Source organism: Micropterus dolomieu, linkage group LG02 (genome assembly GCF_021292245.1).
Source record: "Micropterus dolomieu isolate WLL.071019.BEF.003 ecotype Adirondacks linkage group LG02, ASM2129224v1, whole genome shotgun sequence".
In the NCBI taxonomy this organism is placed as follows: Eukaryota; Metazoa; Chordata; class Actinopteri; order Centrarchiformes; family Centrarchidae; genus Micropterus; species Micropterus dolomieu.
Window position 1 is genome coordinate 27,033,222 of NC_060151.1, and position 15,253 is coordinate 27,048,474.

General features: G+C 40.0%; 1 protein-coding gene across 2 annotated transcripts in view; it reads right to left on the bottom strand.

The window, feature by feature from the left end:
* The window catches only part of LOC123961274 (myosin phosphatase Rho-interacting protein-like), a 30,557-nt gene that overhangs the window by 10,779 nt on the left and 4,525 nt on the right, over positions 1–15,253 (bottom strand). For both annotated transcript variants that reach the window (XM_046036529.1, XM_046036519.1), the window contains exons 3-14: positions 13,612–13,689; positions 13,447–13,512; positions 12,913–13,064; positions 12,720–12,804; positions 11,419–11,593; positions 9,740–9,935; positions 7,537–7,651; positions 2,116–2,214; positions 927–983; positions 733–801; positions 555–644; positions 365–474 (exon numbers count right to left, since the gene is read on the bottom strand). In XM_046036529.1, the coding sequence (XP_045892485.1) occupies positions 365–474; positions 555–644; positions 733–801; positions 927–983; positions 2,116–2,214; positions 7,537–7,651; positions 9,740–9,935; positions 11,419–11,593; positions 12,720–12,804; positions 12,913–13,064; positions 13,447–13,512; positions 13,612–13,689 (1,292 nt within the window). The remainder of the gene's footprint in view (positions 1–364; positions 475–554; positions 645–732; positions 802–926; positions 984–2,115; positions 2,215–7,536; positions 7,652–9,739; positions 9,936–11,418; positions 11,594–12,719; positions 12,805–12,912; positions 13,065–13,446; positions 13,513–13,611; positions 13,690–15,253) is intronic.

Below are 15,253 nucleotides of genomic sequence, written 5' to 3' on the forward strand. Positions count from 1 at the left end.
AAATAACTTGACAGTTGATCATGAAACTTGGTGGAAAGTGCATTAACACAAGTACTGTGTTAAATGAAAATACTTTATGTAGGGTAATAAACAAAACTTCCACTTGGCTTCTTTTTTATTTGTTGCTCCCTCAATATTGTTAATGATTGATAAGAATTAAATCCATTTATGTGTGGCGGGAGGGGCATGAACCTTTTTCAGCTTGTGATGAGGGGCATGACAGAAAACGTTTGAGAACCACTGCCTTAAACTCATATCTAAGACTGAATGTTGGCTTTAAATTACCCCCCAGATTACAAATGTAAAACTGATTTTACATTTTATCATGACGCCATCCCACAGGAGTATTTGAATTTGACTGTACCTGGCTACATCGGGGGCGTTAGCTGGATGTACGTTTTTCATCAGAGCCTGGATCCAGTTCTTGCGTATACCTGAAGTCATGGCCGATAATGTGTAGACGCCCTTCAGGGTCTGTGACATAAAAAGGTTTAACTTCTTGTTCATACAGAAGATAAAGTTAGTGCTTGTTTAGTGTCAAACAGTTTTCTTACATGGATCTGAAAGCCGTAGTTCCTCTGCACCTGGTACTCTGACACGTTGTAACACTTTGTCAGGTCGATTTCTCCTTTAAGATCTGAAGCCTGGCGGCAGAAAGCAAAATGAATTTAAACTTCTTCAAAGAAACACAAACTTATATGTATTCTAATTTAAAAAATACTATCACAGTACCTCCTCAGCTATTGAGTCCGTGTAGTACCTCAGACTGTCAGTCGACAGCACAAACCAATATTTCTTCCACTAGATGGTGGCAAAAAACAAATGAGATGTTCGACGGGCAAGAGGTTGTTAAACTAAATCCAAAGTATAAAATCATGTAAATCAAGAACATAACTTCAGTTTAGGACTAAAAAAAAATTGTTTACCTGCTCATTTTCATCCAGTTTGACCATCCAGCCTTTTTTGAAGTTTAATAAATCTGGCTGTAAAGAAGACACAATATTTTTGCCATTAACAAGTACAATAATAATAATAATAATCACACACACACCTTGTGTGTAAATCAATAATTTGATTTGTGTAACTTTGGATTTAAGTGGCTCATCTTGCCTAATGAAACTGAACTGTGTTCAGAGTTAAATGGGAACAAAGTGATGACTGTTTTTTGATGTCTAGCTTTGCTTTGTTGTTTTTTCTATATTACATTTGTTATGAGTGATGTAATTTATTATCTATCAAAGTAGTAGTTAATATGTGAGACATTTATATTTTTTCAAGCAGTGGAGAAAAGTAACAAAGTAAATTTATTCAAGTAATTTACTTATGTACAATTTTAAGGTACTTATACTTATTTGAGTATTTGCATTCAATGCCACTTAATACTTATACTTCCCCACATCTCAGAGGTAAATATTGTACTTCACTACATGTATTTGGAAGTTTTTTTAAAGAAATTTAAATGACAAATATTTTCATCATCTTTAAGTAGTTTTTCCCATATAAACATTTCATGGTTCACCTTCTCAAATGTGAAGATTTGCTGCTTTCCCATTTAATTATTTGAGTTTATTTTTAATAATTTTAAGGTTTGGATTTTTGGTTGGCTTCACTATTTTCAGAATTTTTACAAACCAAGCAATCAATGAAAATAATCAAAATCGGCTCCACCTTAACAACTACAGCGGTAAAAACCTGCTTTTACGTCAATGTATGAGTAAAAATAATCTAATGATATAAAATATAATAGTATAAAAAGTCACAGGAGACATTTTGCTGCACTGAGTACTTTTACTTTTGTTTCCTAAAGTACATTTTCCAGTACATTATACTGACATACTTTTACTTCAGTAAAGCAGGACTTATTTTAGTACTTTTAGTGTGGCATAAGTACTTTTACTACAAGTAAAGGATCTGAATACTTCAACCACGACTGGTATGGGCGCACTTTGGTCAGTACTCTAAAATACTGAGATCCACATGTGGTGTAAGGCGCTGTGAGGCCTCTAGGGGCCGCAATTGATGCTGTAATACTTTCAATCTACACTGTAGTTCAGAGGGTTTCCTCTCACTGCCTTTTAATGATGAAGCTTTGATTTACAGACTCAAACAACTCACCGTCATGACGGTGTCTGACGTCCGGCGGTCCAGAGACCTGGATCTTCTCTGAGGTGGGGGTGCGGTCAGCTGGGCTATGTCTCCACACGACTGGAGTTTCTGTAAAATGAGTGTGAACACACTGAAATTATAACAATGAGACGTAAGCGTTCGCTGATGTGAAGACGTGACGTGTTTTCTCAATTAGGACGGTGGCAGTTTGTGCTGCCTGAATTCCATCGACCAGAGTAACCGATCGTCTGGATCCTTGGCAGAGAAGTCAGCTGTAAGGATTAGGCCTGCTGTAGAGCACCGCGGGGAACCCAACAGGCTTTTCTACACGGCCTGTTAAACTCTTACTCACATCAGCACTCCGCTGCACACGGATGACTGCATTTGTCCGTGGAATGAATGAAAAGGTTTTAGACGCTGCATAATACCTGATACTCTGTGGCTTTTTGTCTCACATTTCAAAATGATGCTACAAGTCCTAAAAAAACAGAGACAGAGAGAGAGAGAGAGATTCCTGCATGCTTCTTCTGATCAGGTTTCATGCTGGCTAATGAAGCTGCCTCCACAGCACGTTTCAGAGTTTCTTTCAAGTCTGGATTACACAGCATTTAATGAGTGTGAGGGTGCATTTGTTTTGTTTTCTTGAGCCTCTGCTATTCAAAAGAGTCATTCTTCCTTCTTATATAACCACTTTAACAGGAAATAAAATACCACTTTAATCGTTACAGAACATTCTTTGTGTTTTTCTTTTCTGGCATTTACATTGAAAACTATCCAAGGACACATGGAGGAACACAGCGCTCTGCCTGCAGTGTGAACTGATCGTTTTTTTTCTTCCCAAACAATTGCTGACCGCTGCAGACAGAGCCTGTCCTCTGTTTTGTGAAGAAGCCTCCCCAAAGCTGTGGGGGGGTGGGCTGTCCGGGGAATCTCAGCTCTGAGGCCTGAATGAACTCCGGACAGGCTCTTTTGACCTTCTCCTGGCTACCAAAACAAACACACCCAAAGACACATAAATCATCACGTGGGGTAAAATGTGCCGCTGGCATATTTAAGGGGCAAATCCTCTGGAATGAGCCGGACTGTTTAATCAAAGATTAACAGCTGCCACAGTGGCGACCATCTGCGTTGCCCTGTCCTAATAAACATACTGTGATCATACTTTTACTTTTCCTAAATCAGCTCTGGCCACTGAAGGGTGTTTCATTAAGGTGGCTCATTCAGTGCTGAACCTAACAAACTAAACCAGGATTAAAGTGTTTCGTGACTCAGAGCTGATGTGAACAGACCTGAAACATCAAGCGCAGATGACTTCATTTCACAGTGAAAGAAAACAGACATGTAAAGACAAAACTGTTGTGTTCGTGGCCCCCGAGCAGCAGATATGAAACACACAATATTGAAAATTAAATATTTTTAGGCAAAAACACAATCACAAAGCACAAGAGAACTTTTGGCATCTTGATTTAGGTCATCAGTGAGCTGTAACTCTGCTAGAGATGAAGTCTATCTCAGGGTCCTGCAGCACAAAGTTCAGCTTAGTCGGGCTTTCTTTGGGTTTCATGCAGCTGAGGGGCGTCTTACCAGTTTAACCAGGCTTTGTCCGACTCTGACAGACTGAAAAACACAGTGTTTGCTTTCCAAAGGTTCCTCTTTACTGCTGCAACATGAGTCTGTTTGCAGTGCATTTAACATTTGGGTCACATGTTGACATGGGATGCACTTAATTGCATAATTACAATCTGAAGCATCACATCTTTTTCATTCTGAAACATCACAACAACACACTGTACGTGTTTTTAAACGCGCCGCATAGTCATAAACAGGCTGCAGCCTCGTTGTAAAGAACCATTTTCATTATTTGTTCTCTCTTTAAATGTCTAAATAAATTAAACAATGACATTAATTAATTAATGACACAGACAGACAATCTGAAGGTATTTAAACAGTATTTTTTTTAACATATGTACAAAACCAAGTAACACAATTATCTTCTTATCTTGTTATAAAATAAGGGCAGGGGTCCTATTTGATAGGTTGTTTAGACGTATGTTGCATCTTATACATCTTTAATTTTCAGCACTAACTTTAAGAAAGGGGTTTGAATCCACAAGATAAGACTGGTGAGAAATTTCAGACATTACAGCAGCAGTGGATAGCATAGAATAAAGTGATAAGTGACAATAAACATAATACTAACGAATATAAAATAGATTTGAATGATAAAGTACTAAAATATATTTTTACAACTATGTCATGATTACAAGCAGCGAGCAGCAACAAACTGAGCTACCTGAGGAGATCATCTCTACTACAGATTGTCTCTTTTGCTTTATCTATGGCAGTGATTTTGTTTTACCGTATGATACAGTGTGTTTAATAAGTGCTGCGCTGTGTCTGTTTTCTTCACTATGAATTGATGTTATCAGCATTTGATGTTTCAGATCTCATGAAGTCATGAAACAAGCCAGGTTTGACTCAGTGTGACCACATAGGGTGCTGAGTTGGCTTTATGAAACTGGTTAATCCTGACTCGGCTTTTCTGAGCCACCTTCATGAAATACCTCTCTGCTCTGAAGTCCAGCTAAAAAGTGAACCAGCTTTGTGGCATCGGAAAACCTGAGTTAAGCCCATAGACAGCTGATTAATCCACTCATCTTGTTTCGTGATACAGAATATCTTAAAAAATAAGATTTACTGGAGTAACTGGTTGTTGAGGTCTACTCACCTCCTTAATCACAGAGTGACTATCATTCACAAACAGATGTGCACTTGTGAAATGGAGGCACTACTGTCTGAGCATCCCCAGAGTTTATCAAGTTCAGGAAATGGGGCCGTGATCTGATTCTGCAGTTTGTCGGCAGAGTTTTGGGATACTCGTAAAGAGTCCTTGAGAGTCACAGTTCCCGACATTACACTGTATCTTGTTTTAGTTCTGAGAAATCACTGGAAAAAGTCCGTAGGAGGAATGTCTTCTCCCAGATTACAGCACACAACAGGAGGCGGCCTGAACGCCTTCAGGGCATCAAAACCAGTTCTGTTCACAAACAAAATGCAGCGCTGAATGAATCACCGCCTCTCTCCCACCTGCTGACACACGCAGCCTCTCAAACACATGCCGGAAGAAACACATGCCTTGACACGGCAAGATTGACTCGTCCACACGCTTCGTGCCAACTTCTCATCACCTTCTGCTCTGTGCTCAATCAGATGTGGGCCACTACGGTACTTGAATAAACCAGCATCTGTCTTGTGTTTAAACACACTGGCTGACTGATAGACAGCCGTCTACGGTGTTAGATCAGATTACACAGTTATCGTTACAGTGACGTCTCTCTCTGACTAACACCTGGTTGTGTGTGAGTCACGTTCAGCCCGGCCCAGTACAGGCTGAATACATCTGGACACAGTCTCTGGTCTTAATAATTACCAACCCACATTGAGATTAATCAGCGTTACCTATTTATGGTTATTACCATCATATGGTAGCAAACAACCACAGTCAGGAAATGGGTTTTTAATTGTTTGATTTTCCTGTTAAAGGCCCTGAAAACAAATTTTCTTATCATGTTCCTCCTAAATGTGATGGCATCCAACAAAAATGGACTATTTAGTACCAAAGTTACAAAAATATGAGAAATTTCACAAGGGATATTTGTGTTTGTCTGTTTGAAAGAGGCAGGGTTCTTTTCAAATAACGTGACGTGTTTCCTCACAACAACGGCATGTTAGGTACCGCTTCATCTTAGTGGCACGCTGATCGAAACATAAGTACTTCATTCACACTAACTCGGTCTCCTTTACCTGCGAGCAAGTCTGCCAGTCAGTTATTACATAACAATTTTATTTCGATTACCTTTTGTGTGTCTTATGTTGTTTGGTTCGCCCTTTATTTTCCTTCCATTTGCCTCGTTTTGTTAATTCAAATAAAAGATTAATGAAAAGCCAGAGCTGTGCTCCAACTGTGTGGTGTCCACGTACATAATTAGGGATTGAAGGTGCTTGCAGCGGATATAAAAAAATCTTTAAATAGCATTAATTATATCTGACACAGTATATGAAAGAATCACATTTCGTAGCCTCTCGGAAGGTCACAAGATATAGGAGAACGCTTTAAAAACAACCTTCTTGTCCAAAAATACAGAATTATACGCTTCTCAAGATGGAAGAAGTGATTAAATCATGGTATCCGAACACTTTTTTATAAGCTTTAGAAGTGCTGGAAGGTGGATCTTGTTACTTTTGGACAGAGCCAGGCCAGCAGTTCCGCTCTGTTTGTGCTAAGCTAAGCTGACTGGCTGCAGCTTCATATATACTGCACAAACGTGGGAGTAATATCAATCTTGTCATCTAATTCACAAGAAAGCAAATAAGCATATTTATCAAACTGACAAACTGTTCTTTGAACAAATGCACTGAATGAACCGCCTAAAACGGTGAAATTAGGAAACATGTAGAAACTTGCAGAAATTGTACAACATGTTGCTTTGGTGATTTGAAAGTTATTACTGTATGTTGTTAAATAAAACACGCTTACTGCATGACTAACTCTGAAGGTATTCTGGGCAAGTCCAACTGGGAGGAGACCCCACGACAAACCCAGAGCATTTTGGAGGAATTACTAACTGTCCAAATAAGACACTAACTACTGTGACTGCACTGGCCCAAAAAGCCTTTTTCCCACGTAGAAAAGGAGCGGCTGTAAAAAAAAGACCAAACGATTCTTTAGTATCAGAACAAACAAGCTGAAGATTTTTCAGCTTATGCGCCCAATGAGCAACTAGATTCATAGAATGGGATTAATGGTCAACCATATGGGTTTTCCAATGGTTAATGCCGATATTTAGAGAGCCAGGTGGCCGATGGTCCATATATAAGGCCAATATCAAAACAAGGAAATGTATAATCCATTATTCCACAATCTAATATACAGTCTTAGACAGTAACATGCTGTAAATTGCTAGTGCTAGTAATTTAACTTTTGAAATAGAAAAATACATTGGGTTCTGCTGTAGATATCAGAACATGACAAGAGAAAGCGGGGTACAGTTTGTCAAAAGTAACATCATTCAACTGCACAATTCTCTACGCTATAACAATATATATATATATATATATAACCCTAGCCAGTAATGCTTTCAAATTAGATTTGCGGCCATTTAGGAGAAACGTGTTAACATTTACATAAAATGATGGTGACTGAGGACATTTAGGGCTCAAAACTAACTTTTGAGCAGGAAAGGTTCCTCGTTGTATAACAAAAAGAAAGTTACCCTTTAAGCTAAACATCCGATTTAAAATGCTGTTGGATTATATAAAAACAGATATATGAATAAGACAGTGATGACAGCCTGGGAATGTCTAAGGAGGACTGGGAGACTGTCGTCCAGTGGTATACAGTAGCATAAAACGTGTACTTGATGTGGTTACCTCTCGCTTGTTGGTGCGAGCATCATTCCTGCCCTTCCTGGATATGGTTGCTCCCAATTTCTTCTCTTTCTCGGTGGCCTCGAGTCCCAGCAGCCTCTCTGTTGGGCTGCCACGGCTGGAAAACATGAACAACTAATTAGTGAAAAACTTTACCTGGGACATACACACTGTGGCTTCCCAGACCCCGCTAACACACTGGTGGGTTCTGAAATAATGACCTCCAGCAGAACACCGAGGATGACAGCATGATAATAGACTCCAAATTGCACCTGTGCGGCAGAAAAAGAGCCCAGAGGACACTCAGTGCAGGTCTTTCTCAGAGTGTCACCGCTGCTATTGTTGCTGTTGAGAGACTAAATAGGAGCTGACATCCTTCCCACTGCTGTCAGAGGTGTTTAGTGTAGAAGGAGTGCAGGAATTACACGGGCCAAATACATATCAGTAACCTGAAATAATGTAAACACGACTGTCAGATGATGAAAAACCATGTTTTCGGTTTAAACTCGGGTTTAGGATCAATCAATATCTGCTTGTGTGTGTGTGTGTGTGTGCTGAAAGGAAGTTGATGCCAAAGAGCACAGTGACACATTGCATTTACATTATTCTACATTAAGGAGGGTTTCTATGTTGATTGGTTTTAATTCGATAAGCATTACAACATGGAAACAGATATAAACTGCATCTGCACTTTTAACTTATGATTGGCATTTCTGATCATTGTTTTTTTTATATTTAATTGAGTAAATGATTGATCCTTTCATTTAAAAAATAATGAGTAGATTAACTGACTGTTTAGCAGGTCTAATGTTTGCGTGTTAGCATGCTAACATTTACTAATGATCAGTAAACACAAAGTAGAGCCGAAGCTTTGGAATGACATTAGTTTTGCAGGTATTTAGTCGTAAACTAAAGTTTCTGACAAACTCAAAGTTTGACCTGATGGTGGCGCTAGATGAAAACTCAAAAGCTCACCAAAGTTACGACAATTCACCCTGAGAGGAACATGAATGTCTGTCCCAAATTTACTGGCAATGCATCTAACAGTTGTCCAGACAAACAAAAGTCAACCTCTTGGTAGAGGAAAGCCAACAAATCACCAAAGCCAGTAGGATTATGTCTCCGGGGACAATGGATGTCTGTCCAAAATGTCCACCAGTAGTTGAGATATTCCAGTTTGGACCAATCGACCACCATTTCCAGAGCAATTATAAGCTTCAACTAATTTATATCATATCTAAATTAAAATATGCAAGCAAAATGTAAGTGTAATTGTACCATCAAATAAAAGTTAATGATTCAGTTCAGTTAAAATAACTAATTTAAAGTAATTATATATTATTTAGGCGGTTGTTTTGTTAGCTAGGTTGAGTTGTTCTTGCTAGCATATTTGTAAGCTTTTTTCCTAAAAAGACATTAATGTAGCAATAAAATCAAATAACAATAACCTTTAAAACCCTGTCTCCAGAATATATAACACAGTATGTTGAACTCTGTCCTTCTGTTTTTTTGGTCAAGGCCAACAGTTACTGTTTTACTAAGTTGCTTTCTAACTTCCAGTACATTATAAACTAACTTTTAATTGAGCCTAATGTGCCCGTTCAGCCTCTGGTGGGGGCAGACGGCCTTGTGTCCTGAAACTGAGCTTAAAGCTGAAGTCTGCTTCCTCTGACAGGCGGGCAGACAGTCAGCATTAAGGTCCTGAGAAACAATGCTGCAGATATTACACCAGCGTTTTGGAATTTCTTGACCTTATTTGGGGGACATAAGTATTTTGTGTTTTTGTTTCCCAAAAAGGCAATGAGTGAAGAAACGAGATGCACTCTCCTCACGTGACCGGTTTACATGCTGCTGGGGCACAAACTGGGAGGGTTTCTTTAAGCTAAATTTAAAAATGCGGCAGTCAGATCTCTAATGGAGGGGTAGAGCGTGAGCCTTTGATCTGGTGTTTAGCGGTGTGTGATGGCTGTTCAGTTTTATACTGGGGGGGAGCAGAGAGGCATTGGATGTCCTTTGTACTAATTGCTTGCACATTTACCCCTTTTCCTCTGCCAAGGCACTTTAAATGGCTGTTATTCACAGACTACATCCAAATATACATAAGAAAATAAACACCAGATTGCTGCCAAACGTACAGAAGAGCTATTTATATGTTATCATCAAAATTGGCTGTAACTTGCTAATCTTCACCCGATTCATTTCTAACCTTCTGTCCTGGCTCTGGTTCTTGTTGTTTGCGGATGTTTGGATGTTGTTTGACTCAGCCAGCTGGTTGTTACTGCCGGGGTCGGTGTTTCCACTGGCCACCAAATCCAAGGAGCCAACTGGGCTGATGAAACTGCCAGCGCCATCCAAGGTCAGAGAGTCCCTGGAGACCGGGCACAGGTAGGTAGGTGTGTTGCCTGGATATGGAAAGCAACACATAATGGGTTCAGACTGTCAGATACACTGAGGGCAGGAACACAGTTTGGTGTCACTTTACTAGAAAGGCATTTCAGATCCAATGTGTCTTTACAAACAGCTGGTCACACAGTCAGGGTTCATACTGCGGCATGAGGCAAAAACCTCCTTAGTTTTCCCTCTTTTTACTCAATGATATACAGTTTAGGAAATTCTCTTTATGTTTTGAAGTAGTTCAATATAATATATAAGGTAACACTGACAGAAACACTAACCGGTTTGATATGAATATTAAATAATTTGTTTAGTTTTCACTCACACACAAATAAACGTACTATGTTTACCCGCTAGTTGTTAACTTTGCCTGTCTGCCATTTGGTGCTGGGCAGGTAGAGTACAGTGGACTTATCAGAGCTTTTACACTGAAAACAGCTGCCTGCATCTGCTGGAGGCGAGATTGTTGTTGTTAATTTAAAACTAATACAATGAGCTGAAAGAAGCTAAAATGTACTGTAATGCTGCAGAGTTGGGTGATGATTATTCGTGGGTTTGTCACTGCGAGTGACCCTCTTCACATTACACACAGTCAATCCATTGTTAATATCAAAAATATTGCTTAGTGTAATTTTATGAGAAATCTTAGGATGTTTAAGTTACCAGCCGCGGACGTATCATCACCTTTTCATGAGTTTCCATGAAAAAAATTATATTTGAACGTTGCTTGTCTAAAAACAAAAAAACAAACAAACATTAAATGCAGTTGATGTCTGAAATAAACTGGAAAAATACATGTACCATAACCCCTTTCTAAGATATTGACTTCCTCAGAGAACTGATCAGTATTACCTGTCTGGAAAACACCTTAAAGAATTCAATGATGGTCCAGGAATTCAAGGACAAGAGGGAACCTTGACAGAGCATCATTCACTGGCTCTCAGAGGGTCCTTTGTGTATAACCTCCATCGCTGTAATGCAGCAGCCTATAGAAACAGTCAGCTGGACTTAATCCAGGCCTTTATTACAGGACCTTTCCAGACCCTGCAATAAGTCTGACGCCAGATAGGTGCTGCTGTCCACTTTGTCACAGTCACAAAGCTCCAGTAAGGAGGTATACCTGTCCTGTGCTAATCACCAAGCCTATTAGGACTTGTTTAAGAGGCCTTTTATGGATCATGTTTGGCTTTTATGATGCCTGGAGGTTATGGACACGAGTTTTCCTGCACATCTCACAGTATGTTTCTGTCTGTTCTGTTTATGTGACTGCTTCCTGCCAAATCTCCTCCAGCTCTGGTTCCCATGATCACAGATCAGTACTAGGCCAAACATGCCTGGTTAAACAAGGGTTAAATGAAATGTATAAATAAAAAAGCTGTAAGTGTGCGAACATCTGCAGGACGTTAGGACAGTGAGAGAGGACAGGAAGTGGCTGTGATTGGCTGACGGACATGAAAGCCTGAGTATGTGTGTGTTTTGCTTCTGCTGCACCTGCAGGGGTCGGGTTTAGGCCGGGGGGATCTGCGTCTGCGACAGTCCACATGGGGGTTACACCCGGTCCCCTGCCCTGCTGGTCTTCCTGCCACCGACTGCAGCCGGACTCTGCAGCGTTCTCCGAGGACAGAAAACTTGGATCAGTTGCAGCCATCTTTGCTGGACTGGGTTCCTAATGTTTTGATAGAAAAACAAAAAGATTATTAATTTCTATTTATTAATCTTTACTTTGCTTCTCCATATTTAGCATTTATAAACAGCATATAAACATTTAATTAATAGTTTATAACACACAACAATGTTGTTGTAAGCACATATAAGTGTTTATTAACATATAACAACTATAGTCTAACTCCTCCTGTGAAACAATAACTGGATGCTGGTATATAAACAGATACTGAATGATAAAATATATCACAGTTGTATTAATATACAATATGTCTTCATAGGTGAAGTATCTTTACTATTTTTTTAATTGACCGATTATTTGTTTAGTTTATAAAAAATGGTCGATTACCCAGTTATTTGAGCAACAGAAAAATAATCAGCAACTATTTTGATAAAGGTTTAAGTCACTTTTCAAGCAAAAATTACAAATATTCCCCTGTACCAGCTCCTCATTTTTGATGATACGCTTAACCTTTTTTTGACAACATTAACTGGGGCTTTAGAAAATAATGATAGGCATTTTTCTATATTTTCAAACTTTCTTTTGACTAAAAGTTTAATCAATTAAGGAAATAATGTGAAGACTGGTCAATAGTAAAAAATAAGCCCTAATTAAATTTACAATGAAATAAACAGGGAAAAGCAGAAAATCCTCACATTGAAATGTCGGGAACTGGCAATCATTAGGGATTGCTGCTTGATAAATAACCATTTTTAAACCCTGTTGATAGCCATGCTGTCATTTTTATGTTTAGCGCTAATTAGCAAACATTAGCATGCTGACACGCTAAACTAAGATGGTGAAAATGGTCAGCATTATATCTGATAAACCTCAGCATGGTAACGTTGTCACTGTGAGCCTGTTAGCCTTGCACTGTATCTAAGTACAGCCCCACAGAGCTGCAAGCGTGGTTCTAGAGTCTTATTTGTGTACAAGTGGGGAATTTGGTCTTCGACTGATCCAAGATGAAACATCAGGAGGGGTCGCCAAAAACATCAGGATTCATCCTTTGAGGACCATGAATATCTATACTGGATTTCATGGCAATCAGACGAGTAGTTGAGTAATCTTTCACTGGACAAAGTGTGTTTAATGTCATGAAGCATTAGATGGACATTTGTTTTGCTACCTGGGTGGCAACAGGCTCCACTTTGCGTTTTTTCTTCTGATTCTGCTTGTTTGTTCTCAGGTAGACCGCAAGCTGTTCACTCCACCTAGTAAACAAAGACAGAAACAGCACAGACGAGACATTAGTTAGGTGTTATAGAAGAAACGTTATTACTCAACTGCTCCTGTAATGTTTCTACAGTTTTTTAACTGACCCATTTATGATCTCTTTATTGTCACCACGAATAAATATCTCCAGCTCCGGCGTGACGATGCAGAGTGCATTTTTCTGGCTGGTCCTGGGCTCTGCATCAGTGATTTCTGTGCACAGATTCATATTCACCGTGCCTTGTGGCAATGTGCTCGGCTGGAGGAGAATCAGAGCATAAACATTATTCTGGTAGAGGTTCGAAATCGGTGTTGCTAGGACTGATCACCAGAAAGAAGACGAACGACTGTTAAACAGGAAATAGATTGTAGTGCTAAGAGTGGAAGGGAAGAGATGAGGGAATGAGATTTGAGGGGATCACAGAGAGAGGGGGATGTGAGCATTAGAGGGCAGGCTAAGCCCAAATCATCTGCTGTGGTTTTGCACACGACATCTGGCCTAAACATGCCTGCTTGATCCCACCATACTGTAAATGCAGATGCATATACAGATAAGGATTTACAGTACACTGCTACCTTATGTATGTTTTGTTGAAATAGAATATTGGTGTTGTAGTTTCACTATCTGAGCAGTTACTTACCAGTTCATCCAGGGCGAAGCTCAGGCTGCCGTGTTCATACAGGACAAAGAAGCGCCGCTGCCATTTCTGACAGTGAGACACAACAAACAGAATCACTACAGCAGCACAATAACGAACTGCTAAATGTGTGTGTGTGTATTTCAGCTCAGCTTCACAATGTCCTACCCTTGACCTCTGCATCGGGTTGTCAAAATCTGTCCCCTCAGGAGCCAGACACAGCCAGCCTCCATAGATGGGTTTTGCCTGTAAATAATGGGAGAAAGTGGAAACTCAGCATTCAGTCTCTGGGGTGTTGACCCACAGGCTGACTAATGTATAGAGATAAAACCATTAGTCAATTATTTCAGTAATTTTTCTAGGCAAATGTCAAACATGTCCTGCTTCTCTCAGATTTGAGGATCCGATGCTTTTCTTTGTCCTATGTTGTAGTAAATTAAATATCTTTGTGTTTTGGACAGGCGGATGGACAAAAGAAATTGAGTTAGACTGATAAATTGCTCACATTGATACATCTGCCGATATAAGTTTATAGCAGATATATCGTAGCAACAGAAAGTCCAGAAATGTAAGTTTGAGGTCATTTAGAAACTTCACCACCTTTACAGATCTTGTCTACATGATTGAGCACCGACGAAGTTGTTCACCAAACCTCACCAAAAAAACCTCTAAGAGCCTGTTTATACCTGGCATTAACATTCATCTTGGGTGATTTACAACTAGTGGTTACGTGTCTTGCTCAGTGACGCAATGTGTCGCAGTGGGAATCAAACCAAAGGCATGTGTCTTATCCACTGTTCCATCACCACCCAACTTACAACACCACCAAGTGATCCGATCACAAGTGGACAGTAAGTGCGTCAGTTCACTCCTGGCATTAGAATGCGTCTCGTGTGACAACATGTGATCGGTTTCATGGCACAAACAGCATTCTGATGTAGGTGCTGTTATTTTCAAGGTGTGTGAAAACTGAGTGGAGGGCGGCGGAGACGTTCTGAATACAAACTGGTGAGGGTCCAAGCTGACTGGGATGTTTCTGGAGAACCAGTTTCTCAAAAGCACTTCATCAGAATGAAGGTTAGGGCTTAGGGTTAGGGTGCCACAAGGCGGTAGTCATTCACACTAGACACTGCAAACTTTTCAGGTACGTGAACAATGGTGGCTGTCTTGGAGCAGGTGGGAACTCTCTCCAGAGACAATGATAATATCAACTAGCTGATTGGCACATGTTTTTAGTTCACGGGAAAAGATGTAATCGGGCCCAGCAGCTTTACTCATATTCACTCGTAGCGGTCTATGATATCTCGTTGCTGAGCTAGCTTGAATCTTATTATTCCATTCACAGCTGTTGTTTGTTATAATAAAGCTCGCAATTATAAAGTCAAGAACATAGATGAAAGAATGGATTAGCACACACAGTTAGCAGGGATTGTCTGAGCTGCAGAGACAGCTGGAGGTGAGTAAAAAGTGTTTTGCAGTGAAAAAGTAGCTGCCTGCTCTGCCAGCTGCCGGCTTTCATTGGCATGCTAGATATCTGGCTGGTTGTTCACACATAAAGACTGGCGACCGCCGATCGATCGTTGATTTACCCCTGACAGCCTGACGGCCGGAGTGGCAAATCGAGCTTAAAATCGTCGTTAGCTTAGCTCTCATCCCAACTCTCTTCCTGAGGCGTTCGCACCAATTACAGTGACGTTTAGTCTGGCTTTTCAGCCTGATCTGGCTGGGTGATCGGGAGACGCCGTGCACAGTGATCATCTCAAGGTATACTTAAATTCCTGAATGATGAGTGTCTTCCTGTGATAAGTAA